This window comes from Miniopterus natalensis, chromosome 1 (assembly GCF_054644295.1).
Source record: "Miniopterus natalensis isolate mMinNat1 chromosome 1, mMinNat1.hap1, whole genome shotgun sequence".
Classification (NCBI taxonomy): Eukaryota; Metazoa; Chordata; class Mammalia; order Chiroptera; family Miniopteridae; genus Miniopterus; species Miniopterus natalensis.
The window spans coordinates 48,532,138-48,555,021 of NC_142081.1; the positions used below are offsets into that span (position 1 = coordinate 48,532,138).

Here is a 22,884-nt window from a genome sequence, read left to right on the forward strand (position 1 = left end):
TTATTATCATGTCTCTTACTGAGAAATATTTTAACACTGCAAAGTACAGAGAATAATACCGTTTTCCTCACATCCAGAATTTACCACCATTAACAAATTACCGTATTCATTTCTAGACATTTTATTTTTCAAAATAAAATTTTGCAGATGAAACAAAATTTCTTTTAGCCAAATACTTGGTCCCATCCCCTGGAGGCAACCACCTTCTTGACTTTTTGGGGTATTCTTCTAGCCTATTTTATATACTTACAAAGAGAGCTAAAAAATGCAAAATATTGTTTATGCCTGTGTTTCAAATTTTGCAAAGCTGTTGTGTTGTATAACTCTAAATCTTTTTACGCAGCATTCTTTTAAAACCCTATCCATGTTTTATAGATAGAGCCAGTGTATTTTTTTTAACTGCTGCCTAATATTTCATCAGATGACTATATTCACATCTCAGTTATCCATTTCTATAGTGGATATTTGCCGTTCTGTTTGTCCACCCAGCGTTTGAACCCACTTCTGTGTGTGGAGAACTCCCCACTCTATGAGTCTTCCCTTGCAGGTAGGCACAGGCCGCTGACCTAGCTTCCTCGGTCACGTGCATCAACAACAACAGCTTTGCTAACCAGCATCTTACTGCTCAGGAGTTAGCTGAGAAATTATAAATGATTTTAAAAACAAAGTTTAACAAAACACTTTATTAAAAAAAATGAGTCTCCAGTGTTTAGGCCTATTTATAAGTATATATTCTGCCTGCAGGCTGTTACTGTTTTGACCACAGCAATTTGTGTGTTCCCTATAAAACATTACAACATGACTTAATTAATGTGCTAGGCCACAGTGGAGAGTCAGCTGCCACCAAGCCAGAGTTTTTCTGCAAGCCCTCAACCACAGGTCCCCACAAGTGATTCGGAACAGCAGGTGACTCAGCCGTCTGAAATGGAGCAAGGATTCCTTCCTAAAGGCTGGGAAGTCCGGCATGCACCAAATGGGAGGCCTTTCTTTATTGACCACAACACCAAAACCACCACCTGGGTAACTTTAATACTCTCCAGTTTAAACTTATAATAACAATAATAACCTCTTATGTATAATTCTTTGTAATCTTTAAGTGTACATTAGTATAACCTACACTTTCTAGTATTCATTTAAAGATATGTTGAATTCATAATAGTATTATTTCTATTCCAGATAGGTTTATGACTATTTTTAGTATTTTGGGGGGTTGTTCTGTAGATAAATTTACTTCCTATATCCAGTTTTTAACTCACTAGTCATAAATGCTTAGGAAGGTGGTAATAACCCTTTACCTTTATAAGAGGCTTTATAGTTCCAAAGTACTTTTGAATCCACACCTCACTTAATATAAAAAAAAAACCTGTGAGGCTAAGTAGAATAAGTATTTTTATTTTAAGACAAGGTTTAAAGTTGTTTAGCAGTTGGTTCACCACAAAGAGAAAAATTACTAAAAATTAGCAGCAAGATAAATAGATTTGATTAATCAATTTATTTAAAAGACCAGTGTACCTAAAAAAACCTAAAATAATTTAATAAATTATTTAATTAATAAGATGTCAAAATAATAATACTTATAAATTAATCCAAATAAATTGAATTTTCTCTTTTTTCAACAATTTGGTTGATTTTAATAACCTATTTGGGCTTACTGTCCTATGTTTCAAAAATATTAATAAATTAACACCTTAACAGATAGGTGTCAAAAAGCATGTTCAGGGACTCAGAAATAACATGTGGTCCAATTTCCTGTCCCACTGTCTCACCAGTTTTTATTGAGAGAAGAGTCCTGTGTAGTAACACAACCGCTAAGGAGTGGGGCAGAATATTCTGAATGGTTTCTGTGAGAGCGATGATGAGCTGACACAGGTCCCACTGAGATCTGAGAACCGAATACTAGGGCCTAAAAGTGATGGGTTGTACACGGAGAAACTCTTATTTTTCAGATTAAGCAAATGAAATAAAAGAATAGTTTAAATATCCATTGATGCTAGAAAACATATAACAGATTGACTTTCATGATTTTAAAATTTGTGTGTGTGTATTGTTCTCTTCATTTACTCTACCAAAAAAGGAAGACCCCAGACTGAGAATTCCAGCTCATCTGAGAGGAAAGACAGCGCTCGATTCTTCCAACGACCTGGGGCCTTTACCTGTAAGTTTGTAGAGCTGCTACCAGTCTGACTTGGCTATCTCCAACGTTTTGCATCTTGGAATACAGTAGTTCTTTAACAACTATAAGTAATATTATTATTAAAGTGTTGATGCCTTCTACTGAGAATGAATATGCAAATTAAAGTAACTATATAACCAATGCTATTTTTCTACCCGTACGTCTAAAACCCTTTTTGTAAAATAATTAAAATACATTTTTTATTATAGCCAGGATGGGAAGAAAGAACTCACACGGATGGAAGAATTTTCTACATAAATCACAGTATGTGCAACGTGATTTTTCATTACATTATTTCCGTAATATTGAATTTTTTGCATAAGAATGAAGAACATCTTTTTTCCCTCCCTCTCTTCAGATATTAAAAGAACGCAATGGGAAGATCCTCGGTTGCAGAATGTAGCAATTACTGGACCAGTAAGTCTCTTTGTATCAGTATCTTCTGATGGGATTGTCCTCTCGCCTGTCTCTTCAAGGGCGAATGGTCAAGGGCATAACCCCATAGGCACTGAGAGGAAAGCACATTTGCTGTCCTCTCTGTTACCACCCACACTCCAGGTCTCAGATATTTGGAAAAAGCATGTAAGATCATTATTCTGCACAATAGCTTTGGGAGACTAGTGAGCCAGAGAGTGAAAGTGCTAAGGCGGTGGGCTGCTGTGCTCAGGCTCGTACTTGCCTTGTCTGAAAAACAGTGTCGTCAGGCCACAGCTAATCAGGGAGGAGCCTAGTGCGCAGGTGAAGTAGACCGCGCCCTACCCACTGCAGGGCTGGGTCTTGAACTTTTGGGTAGAAATTATTGTATATGTAAGATATAAGATATATATATAGGGTATCCCAAAAAATTATACACACACTTAGAATAGTTATAAAGGCAGTGTTTATTAATACATTTCATTTTCAAAATTGAGCTATCAGCTGTTAAAGTGTGTATACATTTTTTTGGGACACCCTGTATATATGACACATTCATGTATACATATACACACACACACATATATATGTATGACACATTCATATTTAAGTATAAATATCGCCATGTATGATGTTTACACTACTCTTGAGTCAGGTTAATAATAGGAAAATTATTATCCTCTTTTATAGAGCTACTTTTCCCATTTTTAGTTTTTCAGATTTTGTTTTTAATTCACAAAAATAAGTAAAATTGAAGATACAGTTCTTTTAGGTTATTCTTTAGTCTCCATGTTTAGTCTTTTAAAGTAATGGATAAAAAAGGTGACTCCTCAAAGTTCAGGGGAAAAGTACATTTTTCAAATTGTTCCCTTAATGGAGAAATCACTTTGAAAGCCTCTTTAGAAATGGAAATTTTCATTTCTAATATTTCTCTGCTTGGAAGAAATACCCTGTTTCTGGCATGTTGCATTTCAGGAATATTGACTGATGAAAATTACAGCCATAGGAATTGCTGAGTACAATTTTATCTTAAACAGAGAAATTTAGAAATTTTAAGTTTTGTATTTGTTTTTCTTTAAATTAAACTTTTCTTTCCAAATATCCTCTTTGAATGCCTTAAACTTACATTCATAAAATACCCAGAGGGGAACTTTTAAAATTGTTCCAAAATAAAACAACCTAAACCTTCTTTATTTTTCCAAAAATTTCAACTCAAGGCCGTGCCCTACTCCAGGGATTACAAAAGAAAGTATGAGTTCTTCCGAAGAAAGCTGAAGAAGCAGGTTAGTGATACTTATAATGAGTTCTTAGGAATGAATGTTATAAAAGTGATGGTAAACACATTTTTAAATGGATGAAGGGGATCAAACACAGAAAGAGAGAGAGAAGGAGGGAAGGGAAGGGAAGGGAAGGGAAGGGAAGGGAAGGGAAGGGAAGGGAAGGGAAGGGAAGGGAAGGGAAGGGAAGGGAAGGGAAGGGAAGGGAAGGGAAGGGAAGGGAAGGGAAGGGAAGGGAAGGGAAGGGAAGGGAAGGGAAGGGAAGGGAAGGGAAGGGAAGGGAAGGGAAGGGAGGAAGGAAAGGAAGGAAGGAAGGAAGGAAGGGAAGGAAGGAAGGAAGGAAGGAAGGAAGGAAGGAAGGAAGGAAGGAAGGAAGGAAGGAAGGAAGGAAAAGAAGGAAGGAAGGAAGGAAAGAAGGAAGGAAGGAAGGAAGGAAGGAAGGAAGGAAGGAAGGAAGGAAAGAAAGAAAGAAAGAAAGAAAGAAAGAAAGAAAGAAAGAAAGAAAGAAAGAAAGAAAGAGAAAGAAAGAAAGAAAGAAAGAAAGAAAGAAAGAAAGAAAGAAAGAAAGAAAGAAAGAAAGAAAGAAAGAAAGAAAGAGAAAGAAAGGAAAAAAAAAAGTAATAGAGAATTTATTCTATATTTGTAGTAACTTAAAATAGTTTCTTACAGGGAAAGGATGCTTATTTTTGATATATCATTAGAGACCATAATTATTTTATGTCTTTAGTTTTTAAGATATCCTGTAATCTAGAAAAATAATATTAAAAGTTTTCTTTTAAAGAACTCTAACGTGGTTTCCTAGTGGGGTTTGCAGGGCTTGGGCTTTATAGAATCTGAGCAAGAATAGCGCAGGAGATAATCTCCTGGCCTGGCCTTGGACTGGGTAGGAGGACTCTGGATTCCTTTTCTGCTTTGACCATTGTTTTCCAATGAGAGTTATTTCATTCTCTACAACTTCAAATATTACATATCTCTGCATAATTTGAAAATACAACGGTGGTTGGGACAGTGCTCTTGTTGCTTGTCTCCTTGTACTACACATATGTTCACTACACTTTTTTCCATCACATGTGTTTGGAACTAAACTCATTACCTGCCCATCTAATTCGTTTCTGTTGGTGACCGTTTTTTGAATACCTAAGTAGCTCATCTGTTTCCGCTTTCCCTGCAGCTTAGAAATACTACCACTAGGTGGCCATATTGGGTTATATTTTCTTGCTTTCTGAACCAGAAGCCTGCTTTTGCACATTCAAGATCCAAAATTTAACAAAAATGAGATATAATAGTTATTTATGCCTATTTTATGCCCAAATAAGACCCTAAAATATCAACAACTTTTAAAACTCATCTTCAATAGTAACTGTGTTAAAATTGCTCTGGAAATTTGTTTCCTACTTCTTAAAATTCTTTGGGATTTTAAGTCATTATTGATTTATTTGTCTGGTAAATATTTTCAGTCTTATTGAAAAGATGCTAGTAAAATAAAAGGACTAACTTCTCTATTTGTCACTCCGAACACTTATAACAATACCTATTTTTTTATGTCTTCCAGACAGGAGATACGGACAAGGCCTTTATAAACAGGTTACAGAACACAAAAATTATAATGAAAGCAGTAATATTTATTGAGCTTTCACTACATACTGGGTAGTCTTCTTAGCAAGTTACATGTATTACTCATGTAATCTCTACAATAACTCTATAAGGAAGGGACTTTTTTTTTAAATGAATAAAAGTACTTTTAATAATGCATTCTGAGACAATTAAATCATAATGGGGTTTGAAAATCCATGTAACTAAATAATAATGACTATAGAGTTAAGTGAAAACACATTCATGGATATTTATAGCCTTATATTCTGCCTAAGAGAGGGAAAGAGTAATGGGTTCAACATCAAATTGTTAAATTAGAATTTTTTAAAAAAACAAACAGAATATACCTAAATCACTTAGTTTTAAAAAGTGACAGTAAATGAAAGAAAGGACTTTTTAAAATGTGACATTAAATCTGTTTTAAATTATTTTGTGTGGAATAATAGGCATCTTGTAAAGAAAAAAACCACAAAGCACAAACAACTCATAAATGTAAGAGGACTAAAATGACATTTACATCAGCAATTAACATATAAGAGAAAATTAAAAACTGCTATAACACTTTTAGATTTGAAAACTTACTTGAAATGATAAATTTAGACAAAATTCCTAGAAAACTATCACTTTCTAAAATTGGCCCAGGACATCCGTTAAACTTGAATATTTCTGGGAAAAGTTTTTTTTAAATAATTTTTTATTTTTCTATAACAGTTGATATTATATTTGTTTCAGATGTATGCCCCAGTGATTAGACATGATGTAACTTACTAAGCGGTCATCCCAATAACTCTCACACCCACCTGGCCCCATACATAGTTACTAGAATATTACTATGCTCATGCTTTACATCCTAGTGACCTGTAACAACCAATTTGTGCTTCTCAGGCCCTTCACCTTGTTCACACATCCCCCCAGCACCCCTCCCATCTGGCAACCGTCAAAATGTTCTCTGTATCTATGAGTCTATTTGTTCTGCTTGCTCATTTCTTTTGTTTTTAGATTCAATTGTCGATAGATGTGTATTTATTGCCATTTTGTTGTTCATATATTTTATCCCTCCCTCTCCTCCTCCCCCCCCCCCCCGTCCCCCTTAACATTTCATGTGATACTGGTTTGGTGGTGGTGAACTCCTTTAGCTTTGTCTTGTCTGGGAAGCTCTTTATATGTCAGGAAGGGACTGTTATCCCATTTTACAGGTGAGGAAACTGAGGCACAGAGAGATTAGATAACGTGATCAAGTCCCACGGTTGTTAGTGGCAAAGCTTCAGAGCCTGTGTTCTTAACCGTCATGACATATGTTGGTGATTAAGAGAGAAAATTTGTGAGGAAATTATCTGCAATGCAACGGACGCATATGAAGAGATAAAAACATGAATGAACAGTTAAGAGACAAGGAGTCACTCCAGAAGGAGAGAATGAGAAGCCTGGGGCAAGAGGCTATGAATCCGAATCCCCAGTTTAACAAAAAGTCCCAGGCGTGACTTAAACAATGAAACCCATATCTGGACACAGCACAGCAGAAGAGCAGAACACCAAGGCAGAGATAAAAATATTAGAAACCAGTGCCTCATAGCCTGGCGCTGTCTTTAATCTTGACCTCTGCCTTCTCCTTAACAACGTAGCACATTCATTAAGAGCAGAGACTCAGGGGCTGAGCCTTTCTTAACTTCGGTGTTCAGCTTCTTCACCCATAAACTGGAGATAATAATAGTAGCTTCCTCATAGTGTTGTTATAGGGAGCAAACGAGTTAACCCATTAAAGTGCTGGCACAGTGCCTGGCACAGCACCTGTTAATGAGTGGGCGCGATGGGCTCCAAGGAGGGGTGGGGGAGGGAGGGAAAAACCCTGAGCTGACGACAGGCAGAGTCGCAGCCACGTCAGGGGTCACAGGTGGGTCTGCATTGGGACTTAATGTGCAAACGACTATTCATGAACCGCCTTCACCCGAGCGACATTACCATCAATAGCTGCTTCAAATATAAAAATCAGAAGTCTGTGTTATTAAGTGATAAGGGAGCATTCATGAATTATATCATACTGTAGAAGAAACAGGGGCAATATTCCTAGTCATATTTTCCCTGAAAGGGGGTCTTGGGCACAAGGTGCAATACAGTGAATTTTATAACTCTCATGAGAGAGAAATTTGCGGTCGTGTTGAATTGATTTAATCCAGAAGTCTCTCTCCTCTGGGCTTTCAGAATGACATTCCAAACAAGTTAGAAATGAAACTTCGCCGCGCGACTGTGCTCGAGGACTCGTACAGGAGGATCATGGGTGTCAAGAGGGCAGATTTCCTCAAGGCCCGGCTGTGGATTGAGTTCGACGGTGAAAAGGGATTAGATTACGGAGGCGTCGCCAGAGAATGGTTCTTCCTGATCTCAAAGGAAATGTTTAACCCTTATTATGGGTTGTTTGAATATTCTGCTACGTAAGCACTTTTACAATGAGCGTACACAGAAAAAGAAATCACTGTTTTGAAAGTGACCGAGTTGTATGATGCAAGGAAACCGTATGGTACCATGTGCCAAAAGGAAGAGTATCACTTATGTTTCAAAAATAACTTTTTTAGCCCTGACTGGGGTTGCTTTGTCCCCAGCCCAGGTTGGGGTGCATGTGGGAGGCAGCCAATCGATGTCTCTCTCACACATCAATGTTTCTCTCTCTCTCCCTCCCCCTCCCTTCCACTCTCTCTAACAATCAATGGAAAAAATATCCTCGAGTGAGGATTAACAACAAAAAAATTCTTTTTAGTTGTGGTAAAGTACACTTAACATAAAATTTACCATGTTAACCATTTTAAAGTGAGTGTACAGTTCAGTGGCATCAGGTACTTGCACGTGGCTGTGCCGCCATCAGCACCATCCGTCTCTAGAACTTCGGCGTCACCCCCAACCGAACCTCTGGGCCCATTAAACACTAACTCCCCCAGTCCCCGGCGCCGCTGTTGTACTTTCTGTCTCTGTGGATTTGTCATCTTTAGATACCTCATGTAAGTGGAATCATCCAGCATTGTCTTTTTGCGCCTGACTGACTTCATTAGCGCAACGTCCTCAAGGTTCATCCGTCTTGTAGACTGCGTCAGGATTTCCTTCCTTTTAAAGGCTGGATCCTATCCCATCATGTGTATATACCACATTTTGTTTCTCCACTCATCTTTCAGTGAACATTTGGGCGGTTTCTATCTTTTGACAGACATCGCTGTTTTTAAAACTATTAAATCTAATTGTCTAATATGGTTCTTTCTTTTTCTTTTCTTTCTTTTTTTTTGTTTGTTAATCTTCATCTGAGGATATTTTTTTCCCATTGATTTTTAGAGAGAATGGAAGGGAGGGAGGGGGGAGAGAGAGAGAGAGACATCAATGTGAGAGAGACACATCAGTTGGTTGCCTCCACATGTGCCCCAACTGGGACGGGGGATCGAACCGGCAACCCAGGTATGTGCCCTTGACGGGGAATTGAACCCACGACCCTTTGGTCCGACGGCTGACATTCTAACCAATGAGCCATACCCGCCAGGGCGATGGTCTAATATGGCTCTAATAGAGGTTAAACAACTCTAAAAAGAGGGAGATAATTTATAATTATTTGTCATATTAAATTTTTTATATGAAACAGAGAGAGGAGCACTTAAATGTTGTTGTCTTTGCAGGGATAATTATACACTACAGATAAATCCAAATTCTGGATTGTGTAATGAAGATCACCTCTCTTACTTCAAGTTTATTGGCCGGGTAGCTGGAATGGCAGTTTATCACGGCAAACTGTTAGATGGTTAGTATTCAGCTTAAAACTTCCTTCTATGTAATTATACTTGTTATAGTATAATGTAATCATAATGTGATTATCTGATTTCTTTCACTTAGTAATCATTTTGAAAATATTTGATTTTTTTCGCAAGGTTTTTTCATCCGCCCATTTTACAAGATGATGCTACACAAACCAATAACACTTCATGATATGGAATCAGTGGTATGTCTTTTTCACTTACAATATAGAGAGAGTATAGTTTAACAGGCAACTGAATATTTTAAAGAGTTAGCTTTGAATGATGAAGAAATTAATAGGTTACAGTGTTCCAAAATACAAATGAACATTTTCCCCAACATTTTATTATGAAAAATTTATAACATATAATAATATAATTTTACAGTGGACATGTGTGTATCCCCTATCCAGATCCCACAGTTGGCTTTTTATCTATACTTATTTATCACATACCCATCCACCTGTCCACCCCGTATCCATCAATTCATTTTATTTTTGTGATGCATTTCAAAGAAAGTTATAGATATCAATAAACTTCTCCCTAAATACTTCAATATACTAAACAACATTTTAATGCATTTCTCACATCAGTATTTGAATTGTGATCATTTTTGATGAATGGCATATGTTTTCAAAATAGCAGTTCAAAGGCAAGACCTTGAGATTAGGCCACTACAAAGAAACAGAAACATAAGGATTGAATCCCTGACTGTAGCCCATGCTGAATGGCCTCAAACGCTGTGTGTACACATGGACCCCAAGACCTTTCCCTTGGTACCAGGTTCATTTTTTTATCCCCTTTCTGTGGCACAGTATCAGTGTGAACAGTGTAATTCTTTACAAATCCTAAGATTGCACAGTTACTCGAGTTGGTTAATAGAGGTTCTGTATTTGAGGTTTTTCTTTAACTTGGACCAGGTATGAATAACAGCCTCCTCATAGCTACTTAAACAGTTCACACACAGTCTCAGTGGCCACCCGAGAAAGGCACCAGGTGCTTCTGGGCATCCACTGAAGTCAGGATTCACCTGAAAACTGCTTTATTGACCTTTAACTGGATAATAAAATTTGCACCTTCACTGCTTCCACACAGAGATAAATTTCTAAACTTTTAAGCAGGCCCCACTCTGTTGATTGATACATTTTTACTCTCACACGTACTAGTCATCCATCTCTTTCTATAATACGTGTGTGGGGTGTGTGTGTGTGTGTGTGTGTGGAAAAGATGTCCAATGACCTTTTCGTCTTTGGTCCAATTCATTCAGACTGTTAGTATACTTTCTTTGCAGGTTCAGGTGTCTTCTGTTTATATGTCTACAAATTTTAAATATGTCATTTCCCTGTCTAGGATAGTGAATATTATAATTCACTGAGATGGATTCTTGAAAATGACCCAACAGAACTGGACCTCAGGTTTGTCATAGATGAAGAACTTTTTGGACAGGTTTGTAAACTTTGATTCATTAAAATGGTACAGGAATTTGGAAACAAATGTTATAACAAGTTTAGGTGTTAAATAATGTATATACTCAAAACACTTCTGTGCTCGATTTTTAAATTTATTTTCCAATAACAAAAGCTGTCCCTCAGCAAGAATTTCTGCTTCCTTTGACACTTGGCTCATTCCATATTTATTTTAGTAAAAGCTAATATTTTAAGTTTTCTTAGCTTTTGAATGGATTTAATTAAAAACCAGGTTTCTGGTATAATTATAATATGTGTATTTAATTTTTTTCACTAAAATAACATATCAAGCTATCATGCTTAATTTCAGACACATCAGCATGAGTTGAAAGTTGGAGGATCAGAAATAGTTGTCACCAATAAGAACAAAAAGGAATATATTTAGTAAGTATTTTGTTAGTAGGTATTTTACTATATTTAGTAAATGCTTTACTGGAAATAATTTTGTACTTCTTTCCAGGGAGGCTTTGTTCTCTCTCTTCCCCAATAGCTGGAGTCTCAATGTTCCCTGTCCCTTTCTCTAACGGTGCCGTTTTACCCACTGAGATTCAATATTTACCTTGGGCTTAGCTAGTTTTTCGTTTGTCTGTTTCTAACAAGAATAAATATACCTTGAGTTTTTTTTTTGGTTCACGTGAAAACAACCAGCTATTTTGTTTTTCAGTCTTGTAATACAGTGGCGATTTGTGAATCGCATCCAGAAGCAAATGGCTGCTTTTAAAGAGGTAATTCTTCTTTTGTTTGTGCTTCTGTAATTTCAAAGTACAATCCTTAAGTTGTAAGTAGTGGAGCTTTATCACGTCAGAGAAAAACTAGTATGTGACTTACTTTTTAAAACCAATGTAATTACGTTTTTATATTAACAAAATATTAAATGAATAGAGGTTCACTGTTAAAACTTAGTCATTCAAGAGGTCCATGCAATTAATAAATAATAATAGAAGAATGAAAAAAAAAAAAAAGTCCATGCAGTCAACCTTGAGAGTCCCCCTTCACATCTATCACTGCCTCTTCCCGCTCCCAGTCCCACCCCTTTCACCTTAAGTAACCTTAGTGAACAAAGGAACAAGAGTGCGATAGGTAGGGACACTGGAATATACCATTTGTTTCTTTTCCTAAATAGGATCACACTCTACATATTTGTTTGTGACTTGTTTTCTTCTCATCAAATATTTATTGGAGATCTTACAGTGTCAAGATATATAGCTACCCTGCCCTGGTCAGCCAGCTCAGCTAATTTAGAGCATGGTCCCAGGACACCAAGGCTGCAGGTCCCATCCCTGGTCGGGCAGGGCACATATAAGACTCAACCAATGAGCACATAAACAAATGTACTGTAAGTGGAACAACAAATCGGTTTCTCTCTCCCTCCCTTCCTCTCTCTCTCTAAAAAAAAAAAAAAGGTATATAGCTACCTTTCTTTTGTGGCTGCATTTTTTATTCATAATATAAATTAAGTTATTTAAGCTTCTCCTAACTGATGGGCATTCAGGCTGTTGTCAGGGCACTCATTTCTTAAGCTGTCTTAAAATCTTGTTAAATATTTATCACATACTTTTTTATTTATTCAGTACTGAGCACTGACTGTGTGTTTGGTGCTATAATCAGGCAAAAAGACATAGGTCGTGCTATCGGGGAGCCAAGAATCTAAAATGTGAAATGGACAGAGGCAAGGCTGACATGCTAGGGAACCCCAGAGAGACGACGGAACCAGGGTGGGGAGAGGTAGAGGAGGGGCAGGGAAGGATAGAGGGACTGACCGGCCAGCCACAGAGGGGGGGAAATGCAGTTCTGAGCAGAGGGAGCAGCACCCGTGAAGTCTGGCCGTGCGACAGACTGTGCACACAGTAGAGAGCATACAAGCAGTTCCTATACTGGAAAACAGGATGCGAAAGGTAAAGCTGAGCCTGGGGAGCTGGCCAAAAATCCAGATTATGAAGGGCCTGTTTGTTAGTTTTCTCTGAAGTCCAGTGAGGGGAAGGAAGGCGGCATTAAGATGCAATGTACACTTCAGTCAGATCATTCTGGAAGTGATATGCAGTGAGTCAGAGGAGGGGAGGGCTAGCTGGGAAAGAGCTCCGGTAATCCAGGTGAAGAATGGATTAGGAAGCAAGATGGTGGTGCATTCGAATGGTATTCGGGAGGGGAGATCCACAGCCTAGGGTGACTAAAGGATAGATACTTGAGGTGGCAGTATGGACTTGGGAATGGTCTGTCAAAGTGTAGCTGAGCTGTGGACCAGATAAGATGGAAAATTTGAAAGAACAGGAAGGTGAAAGTGGATGACCACACGTGGAGACCTGGGAACACCAACATTTAAAGGATGGACAGTGAATATAGGAAATTAGCAAAGGTAGACAGAGACATAGGGTAAAACCATCAACAGCAGACAGAGTTTCAAGAACAAAGGTGTTTTCAACGATATACTGCAGAGAAGGCAAATAAGACATGGAACTAGAACGTGTTTATTAGATTTAGCTGCAAAGTTGCTTTTGACTTTTTTCCAGGACAGCTTCAGGGAAGCGGTGTCCTGGGGGTCAGACTGCAGTGGGTTGAGGGATAGACAGGTGAACAAGTAGATTTGGTGACATACAACACCGTCGAGACCTGGGCTGTGAAGAGAAGAAGGGATGTTTGCTCTTTTGTTTTGTTTTTAAGGGAGATATTTCTGGAATGGATTTAAATGCATAAAGAGTGAGCTAATAAAGAGAAGGAGGTTTAGAGAGATGACCTTGAGGAAGCAGGAGAAGCACAGAGGGAGAGGGACCTCCCCACTGCGGTGGGAGGAGGCCGTGGTAGGTGTAGGTGCTGGTTGGTACATGGGGATGTGGAAGGTTGAGTGAATTTCGTCCTGCATAATTGACTCTGTTTCCTCTTTCAAATAGAAATTATCTCCTGTAAAGAAGGGGTGACATGGAGGAGAAGGAGGCTTGAGGAGTTTGGGGAAGCTTTAAAATTGCCGCTTTGAGGATTCAATGAGAGAACAGACTAGAGACACATATTTTCTTGCCAATATTGAAATCTCAGTCGCGTTCAGAGCCCATGAATGTGTAATGGTAGAATCTATGTGGATGTGCGATTTCTCCAGTTGCACCCAGGAGCTGAAGTAGAGAATTGTCCATTGACCCTGCTAACCAGGTTTTTAAATACATTCTTTCTTCTAGGGATTTTTTGAACTGATACCACAGGATCTCATCAAGATTTTTGATGAAAATGAACTAGAGGTAAGAAATACTATTTTTGTTTTAAAATGGGACTTTTGTACTGGTTATTTTTCTTGTCTGCAGTTTGACATTTCTGATTACGTAGCTTCTTATGTGTGGATTGGGAGATGTCGACGTGAACGACTGGAGAGAACACACCAAGTACAAAAACGGCTACAGCGCCAACCATCAGGTCATCCAGTGGTTTTGGAAGGTAATCGAAAGCTTCTGTTGTCATAAATTACTTTCAGTAGGTTCAATCATATTTAACTATATTAGTTAACTTCTCATAGAGAATACAGAATATAGTCCAGCAAAGATTATAGTTGATTTTGTACTGTATACATCTACCTTCTGGTCCCAGCCTCCATCCATATTTATACATAAGTAAGTAAAATGTTCAGAATGTAGCAAGTGGCAGTGACAGCTAAAATAGGCACTTAGTTTCTTACTGAAGTAGGAATTCTTCAAGAGAATTTGTAATAAACTGCACTGTATTGTCTAGGACTCCTACGTGGCTCCTTTAAGTGTGATGTTCAGTCTTACAGGGAAGTGTGTATACCGCTCAATAATATCAATAAATGTAATTAAAAAACAAACAAACATGACCCATATCTGAGAAGACATTTTTGTCACTTTATTAGTGTATATGTCAGTGATCATTAATGCTCATTGAATTCGGACATCATATTTTTCAGGATCATTTTGGTACCTTTTTCCCATGATAGTCCTAAGCGCTGTTTTTCTCTCGCTCAGGCTGTTTTAATGATGGACTCAGAGAAGAGAATAAGGTTACTGCAGTTTGTAACGGGCACGTCGCGAGTGCCCATGAACGGATTTGCTGAACTGTATGGTAAGGATTTCCCGTGCGGCACTTAAAAATGGAGCAGCGCCAACTGTCTTTTCATGGCTGATTAGTCTTCAAGCCTCTATCATTTATACAGACATTCAGCTTAATAAAAACGATTTTTAATGACGTAATTAGATACCCTGAAGGAGGCCAAAATGTATGTATGCCTTCTAATCATATAGCAAAGGAGAAAATTGGAAATGGGAAATGACTTGAGTTACTGTCCCTCCTTAAGTTTTAAATTTCTTGTTCCAGTACAGAAAAGGCATTGCCTGTAGTATACAACAAAACACAAAGAGTTTCGTAGTAGAATACATATTGGAAATACTGGACTAAAAGTTTTTTTTAAACACTTTATTAAATTTGTTGGGGTGGCAGTGGTTAATATGAACATATAGGTTTCAGGTGTGGGTTTCTATGTTACAAGATCTGTATATTGCACTGTGTGCCCACCACCCAAAGTCATATCTTCTCCCATCACCATATAGTAAGACCCCCTTCACCCGCCACTCCCCCACCCCCTTCCCCCCGGCACCCACCACACTGCCGTTTGTGTCCACGAGTTTCAGATTTATATTTCACATATGAGTGAAATCTTATGGCTCTTAGCTTTTTCTGACTGACTTATTTCACTTAACATAGTATTCTCAAGGTCCACCCATGTTGTTGCAAATGGCAGTATTTCATCTCTTCTTATGGCTGAGTCGTATTCCATTGTGTCCATGTCTCATGTATTCTTTATCCAGTCCTCTATCGCAGGTCACCTTGGTTGTCTCCATGTCCTGGCCACCATGAATAATGCTGCAGTGAACATAGGGGTGCAGATATCTTTGTGAATACATGTTTTTGAGTTTTTCAGGTAGATACCCAGGAGAGGGATTGCTGGGTCATATGGTAGCTCTATTCTTAATTTTTTGAGGAATCTCCCGACGCTTCCCATAGTGGTCGTACCAGTAGCCTACATTCCTACCAGCAGTGAACGAAGCTTCTGTTTTCTCCACAACCTCTCCAACACTTAGTGTCTGTCTTGTTGATGATAGCCGCTCTAACAGGTGTGAGGTGCTGTCTCATTATAGTTTTGATTTGCATTTCCCTAACTGCTAGTGAGGTCAAACATCTTTTCATATATCTGTTGGCTGTTTGTATGTCTTCTTGGGAAAGGTGTCTGTTCAGGTCTTCTGCCCACTTTTTGATTGGGTTGTTTGTTTGGTGTTGAGTTTTATGAGTTCTTTATATATTTTGGAAACCTTTGTCAGAGCTACTGTTTGCAAATATCATCTCCCATCTGGTTGGCTGCTTCTTTGTTTTGTTGGAAGTTTTCTTTTGCTGGGCAGCTTTTTAGTTTGATACAGTCCCAAACATTTATTTGTGTCTTTACTTCCCTTGCCTTTGGGAAGTTCATAAAGTGTTCTCTATGACCAAGGAAGGTCCATAAATTTGGTACCTATGTTTTCTTCTATATAACTTATTGTTTCGGGCCTTACATTTAGGTCTTTGATTGATTTTGCGTTAATTTTTAAACAAAGTTAAATTCAAATTCTTTTATATTTACAAAGATAACATTGCTTCAAAATATTAATATTACAATGCAATATTATCTAGCCAGTTAAAAGTATGTTAAGTTTATATCAGTAGACTTAGAGGGAGTCTTCCCAGTGGATTGTTTAGGTGAGAGAATCAAGAGGCAGGGAAACAGATACGACTCCATGTTATAGAAAACAAAAGTACTGAAGCGTTAACTGTGAACATAACTGTGATGGGTAATGTGTGGAAAGTAATGCTTTCTGAGAACACAGGACACAGAGAAAAGTACAGAAGGTTACATGTCGGCATTGATTAGCTAGGTGGTTGGAGGAGTTTGAGAATCAGAGGAGGAAGAGCTAAGTGGAATTATCAAAGGAAAAAAGAGTTTCTAGAAATGTCCATAATAGAAGAAAAATGTAGCATGTATAACATACAATACACATACACATAAAATTATATATGCTCATGCACAAAAGATTCATGATGGGATGTTTACTCAGATTTAATAGTCGAATTTGAGGTGATTTTTACAGCCTTTATTTTTCTTGATTGCTTTAATTTTTTATGGTAAGATTTTATCATCAGAAAAATTAAAGCTCTTTTAAGTGGGACACATAAAAGAGAAAAATGCTCATTTTCTCTGTGTACCTGTGAAGGAGGTGGTGGACAGAAGTGCAGGGCTAGGGAACAGCAAGAGCACCTTGGGACATCCCACCCCATGGGCAGCGTGACTAGGCGGAGGAGGAATCCTCACTTCATGGCTGGACAATAAAGCATCAAGTGCAGGAGTTTGAAGAAACTAGATTAGTTCTCTGCATGTTTAGGTCTTACTATAGAAAAAGTGAGTTGTGACATGCCTAGGGCTTCCCATAGAGAGTAAATGAAGCCAAAGCAACTCTTCTTCCTCACAGGCTCGAATGGACCACAGTCTTTTACAGTTGAGCAGTGGGGTACCCCTGAAAAGCTGCCGCGAGCCCATACATGGTAAGCAGGCTCTTAGACCCTGAGAGAACCGGGCCTCAGAGAGCGAAGTTCTTTTGGCACAGACGGCCCAGTCCCCTCTGTGCCGTGTCAGTGACAGCTGTGGGGAGGGGAGGGAGGGAAGGAGGAGGAGGGGGAGGAGGCAGGAGCACCAACCCAAGGTAGGTTGGAGCTTGAAGTCCAGGTAGTTGCACATCGGAGATGCCAACCTCAGCAGTTGACCACATGTTGCCCCCATCGCACGAATAGCGGGCCATGCCAAGAAGGCTAGAATATTGCCTGTTTGCGGTTAAAATGACAGAGGGACCCAGACATTTGGAGGTGGGGACAAGGGGAGTTTACCAAGAAGTCATGGGGAGAGTCCATGCCCAGAGTGCTGACCTCTATCTTCCTTCTCCCGTGGCGATTACCTGGCCTTTAGTGCTGCTGGGACCCATCATCACGAAGAGCTGCCTTACTGCGTCCGCCATGGGGATGCTCAGTTTCTCGAAGTCTCTCATAACCAGTTGCTCTCTGTTTTTCAGCTTCAATCGCTTGGACTTGCCGCCCTATGAATCATTTGAAGAATTATGGGATAAACTTCAGGTGGCAATTGAGAACACTCAGGGTTTCGATGGAGTCGATTAGATTATAAGTAAAAAATCTACGGTGTTTTACTGACACATTTTTATAAGCAACATCTTGACTTAAAATTTTCCAGGGAACTACTAAAACTTAGCCGTTGATTCTTCCCATATAGTGGAGAAAATCATATAAAAGCATTAGAAGAAATAGTGCGACGACTTTACCAGTATTTCATCCACTTTAAAATGATGTGTTGCATTTACACAGTTGTTTCCTTCTGTCTTTAGAGTTCACACTCCCGGACCTAAGTCCTTCGTGCCTGAAATAGCGAGTTGTGTCTTTAACATTTACCTCTTTTCCAGTATGTGCCAGGCAGTCCTTTCTTAAACTACTGAATTTATAACTGTGAAATATTTGTGGTAAGTGTCATGTGTGAAAAGTTTGATGCTTTTTGAGAAGGAAAACTGAAATCTGGAAAAGGATACTTTAACATTGAGTCAACTACACCATATTTAGCGCTGCCTACAGCTATTTATTACCTCGTAGACCTGCCCAATGCACCTTATTGCCCAGAGTTTTGGAACAACCTTAGAAAGTGTGTTAGCTGTATTTTCAGTCAGCTGACTCACTGGCAGAACAACAACAACAAAACTTGTTTACTTCATTTTAAAAGTATTTGGTTTTTGTTAATATGTGGTTTTACTGAACAAAGTGGTGTAGAGGACATGTGACGCAAACTCAGATTTGCAAAGGGTGAGAAGTATTAGCGCTGTCCTTCTTGCCTGCGTATCCTTATGGTTTATCGGTATAGTCACCGCTCTCTCGTGTGGTAGGTTAGTTCAAAGAATTCCTCCTTCTGATGTTAAGCTAGAGCTCCACAAAGCAGTATTTCTAAGTGTGCCTCGAAGAACTAAGTTTAAATGTATAGTACTTGCCTTGACTAGACATTCTTTACACTTGCACAATTATGTAGTAACTCTATGTTTACAGGGTTTATTATGTTTACACATTAAGCTGATTTCTGTAGTCGCCTTTTTATATTTTTAGTATGTCACTTTAGTAAAAAAAACCAAATAATTTGTTAAAAATAACCAAAGAATAGTTATAATGCATAAATTGTATTAAATTTATTACTGCATTTCTTATGCTTTTAAAAAAATACTGTTTACTATGAAAATGATGACGTTTTACTATTACTCCAAAACTCTTTAGCAAAATGTTACAGATAGAATCCTACCTTAATCACACTGAAGTACATGAAAACCATGTACATTCAACAAACATTTATTAAATTTTGCCTGCTATGCACATAGCACTGTGCTAGGCCCTGGGGAGAGAGTTGTCAGCTTCCAAGAAACCTGGCCCAGTCCTCATCCCCAAGGAACTCACAGGTGTGTAAGTGACTTTTTCAACAATCAAAGTAGGAGTGAGCAGAATAAGGCAAAAGGGAAAGTGTTTCAGTGTACCTGCCAAATAGTGTGCCAAGACTGTATGTGTTTCCTACCTGTCTTGGAATGATTATATAGAAAACGCTCTTGCAGAAAGTTAAACCTGTTTCTCAATATGGTGTCTTGGGGATCCAGGAATAATTGTAAATATCATATAAGTGTTATGAAGCCTCTTAAATACATATATGTATATATACCCCAAGTGTTGCAAAAAGTGCTTCTGGCTGTTGGTTTAAGTTGGTGGGTATATAAGGAAATGGGTACCTGCCAGCACCTGGTAGAGATCTGAGATGTGACCGTAGCAAAACCACTTTCCAAACAGCTCAGTGTAGAGGAAGGAACTCATAGATCCATGCACCCTGTGTTTTATGTCTACTCGTGCTAACCAGTGTTCAGGCAAGACCAGCAGGTGCAGTCCTAATTTTATCACTTACCTGCTGTTTAAACTGAAGCAACTTATTTGACCTCTCTGGGCTCCTATTTTGTAATCTGTCCAATGAGAATCATCGTGCCCAGTCTCACTGTCACGTAAGATTGTTGTTCCAGAGAGGTTTTTTTATGAAGTATTTTACAATCAGAAGATGCTTTGTGCCGACCATCAGATTTCATCAAATCAAGCGTTGACACTAACTGCTCCCAAAGAAGAATCTCTTTATTTAAAAATAAACTGCTAATAGACAAGGAAGTAGGTACCGCTCTGATACTGAATACATACACACATATATGTATACATATGTTTGACTGTACATGGATCTTATCAGAATCTATTTTCTCCACATTAGCAAAGTCATTAGCATGGCCAATACATTTTGGAATGTTCTCGTTACGTAGAACTGAATGTGAAAACTATTTTTGTCAACACAGGATTTTATCACGATTGTTTAAATATCACTTCTGTAAAATACCAGAGCAGATATCAGAGCTTGAGAAAATATAAAGCTTGCTTTTCATCTGACTGATATTCATTTGGATGACCCTGTGACTCAGATAAATCAATGAGACCAGGCTCACTCCCACCAGCCCCCAGCCACAGACCATCGTCCCCTCTGTCTCCCAGCTGTGGGCTGTCAGTCTGGAAGAAACCTGTATCAAGCAACACAGCCTCTCACCCCAGACAGAAAATATCTCACATGCATTCTATGGAGGGAGAGGAAGTAATGTCATTTTCTTAAAGCAAGAACATCATATTTTTCTAGAAATGATAAGTACATAATTGTAGCCTATATTTTCTCTGTAATCAGACAAACTTTAACATAGACATAAAATTGTATTACAGATGTATTTCATCCTAACTGAAATTTAAGTGGTATTTGTTTTCATTTTTTATTTATAATACTAAAATTGTTCCATATAATTATTAAGTTAAACACACTTCGTTCTGATTCTAAGCCATTTGACCTTGTTTTAAAAAACCTGATATGGTAAACCTTCATCAAATTAATGTATCAAAATTTATTAAATAAAGTACAAAATCATTTTTAAAAATCTTGATGCCACAAATAAAGTTCTATCCTAATTTTTTAAAACTGTGATTAATTTTAAATAGAAATACCTCCAGGCCAGTGTTCTGGGTGATATCTTCTGGCCTAGTCCTTTGCAGCAACAGAGATGGAATTCTCAAGACATCCTGCATTTATATCTGATGAACTAGCATCGTTATACATTATACACTGTTAACCATAGATAATCTCCACTCTACAAACAGGTCATGTTCCAAAAGTCTGGTTTTTAGTGAAATATCCAGGAGACAAAATAATAAAGTTACAAATGGACTGGATTTCAGGCACTGCCCACTGGTCATTAAAGAAGCCAGCCTTTAACCTAACTGTTGTTTATAACATTGTTTCTATGAGGAAAGGAGTTCCGAGTGTTGAATCAGAACTGAGTGTCTCAGGCACCTGGAAGTTTCCCAGCTAGAAAGGAATCCACTCCCACACCCTGTTCCAGTTTTCAGTTTCTGCTAAAATCCAGAGAATCTTTGGGACTCGGGCCCCTGCCCTCTCTGCTTCCACCCCTCTGGTGCTGACCAGCTCAAGCATTGACTGGCTCACACCCTGCGTCACCATACAGGAGGGAAGGTGGAACTCACACACTAGGGACAGACAGATTCCTTTTATAAAGCGTATTAAACTAAGTGTTAGAATGTCAGGACGTTACTAAGAATAAAGGGCTTCAGTAGACTTTTGTGTATTTTTGAAAGTTAAGGATTATTACTACATTAGCACCTCTTTCGGTTCTGCCCGTCTCTTCTGCACTCCGTGCCATGCAGTCCCTCCATCCCACACTAGTGTTTCCAGTAAACAAATCTGAGCAGGTTACTCTACAGCCAAAATCACCTCTGGGAGCTCCTCAGAGCCAGAAGCATGAAGCTCAAACCTGTGGACATGAAATGCAGTGTGTGCCTAGTGTGTGAGTTCCACCTTCCATCCGACCTCACTCGGGGGCTCTGCTCCACCCAAAGCAGCCCCCCTCCAGCCCCTGGTCTGCCCGGCATGCTTTCACCCCCACAGCCACTGGAGAAATCACTCCTTTCAGGCCAGCGGAAAGGGGCTGTTTGAGATGTACAGTGGTACCTCGGTTTTCGAACGTCTCCGTTGACGAACTTTTCGGTTTACAAACGCCGTAAGCCCGGAAGTAGATGCTTCAGGTTTCCCGACATGCCCCGGAAGTGGAACATGCCCCGCGGCTTCCGCTGAGGGCAGGATCCTGAGGCCCAGCTGGCGCTGTGGATCGCTGGGTTTTCCAGCGTTTCAGAACCTGAACGGCCTTCGGGAACGGATCACGTTAGAAGACCGAGGTACCGCTGTACTAGCATGAATGGCATTGTATTGCAATTCTTTGTTTACATAATTGTCTCCTACACTCTCTGGGGAAGCTTGAGAACAAAGACTACTTTGTATACATCTTTTTAATATGTTCATGTACCAACACAAATAATTGATGAATTGACAATCTGATGAGTACTGTTTGTGTATACAGTCAATTCAGTGCGCATGTATTGAGCGCCTACAATGTCCCCACCACTGTACAAGATGCAGGAAGTTCCGTACTGAGGGGGATATTGGGGACTATATAAATACACATGCAGAGTGGGAGCTTGATTGAGATCCTGCTGAGAGCCAGGGTCTGCAGTAAACATTTAAGTGTATCCCATTTAATCTTTATGAAAACTCAGCGAGGCAGGTTTTATAGGTTCAAGAAGGGCAAGTAATTCACCTGAGGCCACACAGCTTTGCAAACTCAGTGGATTATGAACTACAACAACAACAAAAGCTATGGAATCCAACAAATTATCAAGGTGTATTTGTTTTCTATTCCTGCATAATAAATTCCATACTATGAATTTAGCAGCTAAAATCAACACCCATTTTTTTATCTCACAGTTCAGTAGCTCAGAATCTACATGGGCCCATCTGGGTTCTCTGCTTAGGATCTCACAAGGCCAAAATGAAGCTGCCAACCGGTTGGGCTCTTACCTGCTTCCCTGATCCTTCAGGTTGTTGACAAAATCCAATTCCTTGTGGCTGAGGTCCCCAGTTTCTTGCTGGCTGTCAGCTGGGCCACTCTAAACTTCAAGATGCCACCTACACTCCTCTATCATTCAATCCTTATGCTCAGGATCTCCCA

At 38.9% G+C, this 22,884-nt stretch overlaps 1 protein-coding gene across 3 annotated transcripts in view; it reads left to right on the plus strand.

Annotated features, from left to right (window-relative positions):
* NEDD4 (NEDD4 E3 ubiquitin protein ligase) overlaps positions 1 to 20,207 on the plus strand; it is a 106,001-nt gene extending 85,794 nt beyond the window's left edge. For all 3 annotated transcript variants that reach the window (XM_087821331.1, XM_087821333.1, XM_016224958.2), the window contains 16 exons: positions 820 to 1,020; positions 2,075 to 2,155; positions 2,383 to 2,437; positions 2,532 to 2,590; positions 3,805 to 3,870; positions 7,657 to 7,886; positions 9,108 to 9,229; positions 9,357 to 9,427; positions 10,572 to 10,667; positions 10,998 to 11,071; positions 11,352 to 11,412; positions 13,852 to 13,911; positions 13,997 to 14,104; positions 14,647 to 14,743; positions 17,176 to 17,248; positions 17,770 to 20,207. In XM_087821331.1, the coding sequence (XP_087677457.1) occupies positions 820 to 1,020; positions 2,075 to 2,155; positions 2,383 to 2,437; positions 2,532 to 2,590; positions 3,805 to 3,870; positions 7,657 to 7,886; positions 9,108 to 9,229; positions 9,357 to 9,427; positions 10,572 to 10,667; positions 10,998 to 11,071; positions 11,352 to 11,412; positions 13,852 to 13,911; positions 13,997 to 14,104; positions 14,647 to 14,743; positions 17,176 to 17,248; positions 17,770 to 17,872 (1,557 nt within the window). In that variant the 3' untranslated portion in view covers positions 17,873 to 20,207. The remainder of the gene's footprint in view (positions 1 to 819; positions 1,021 to 2,074; positions 2,156 to 2,382; positions 2,438 to 2,531; positions 2,591 to 3,804; positions 3,871 to 7,656; positions 7,887 to 9,107; positions 9,230 to 9,356; positions 9,428 to 10,571; positions 10,668 to 10,997; positions 11,072 to 11,351; positions 11,413 to 13,851; positions 13,912 to 13,996; positions 14,105 to 14,646; positions 14,744 to 17,175; positions 17,249 to 17,769) is intronic.
* Positions 20,208 to 22,884: the final 2,677 nt, after the last annotated feature.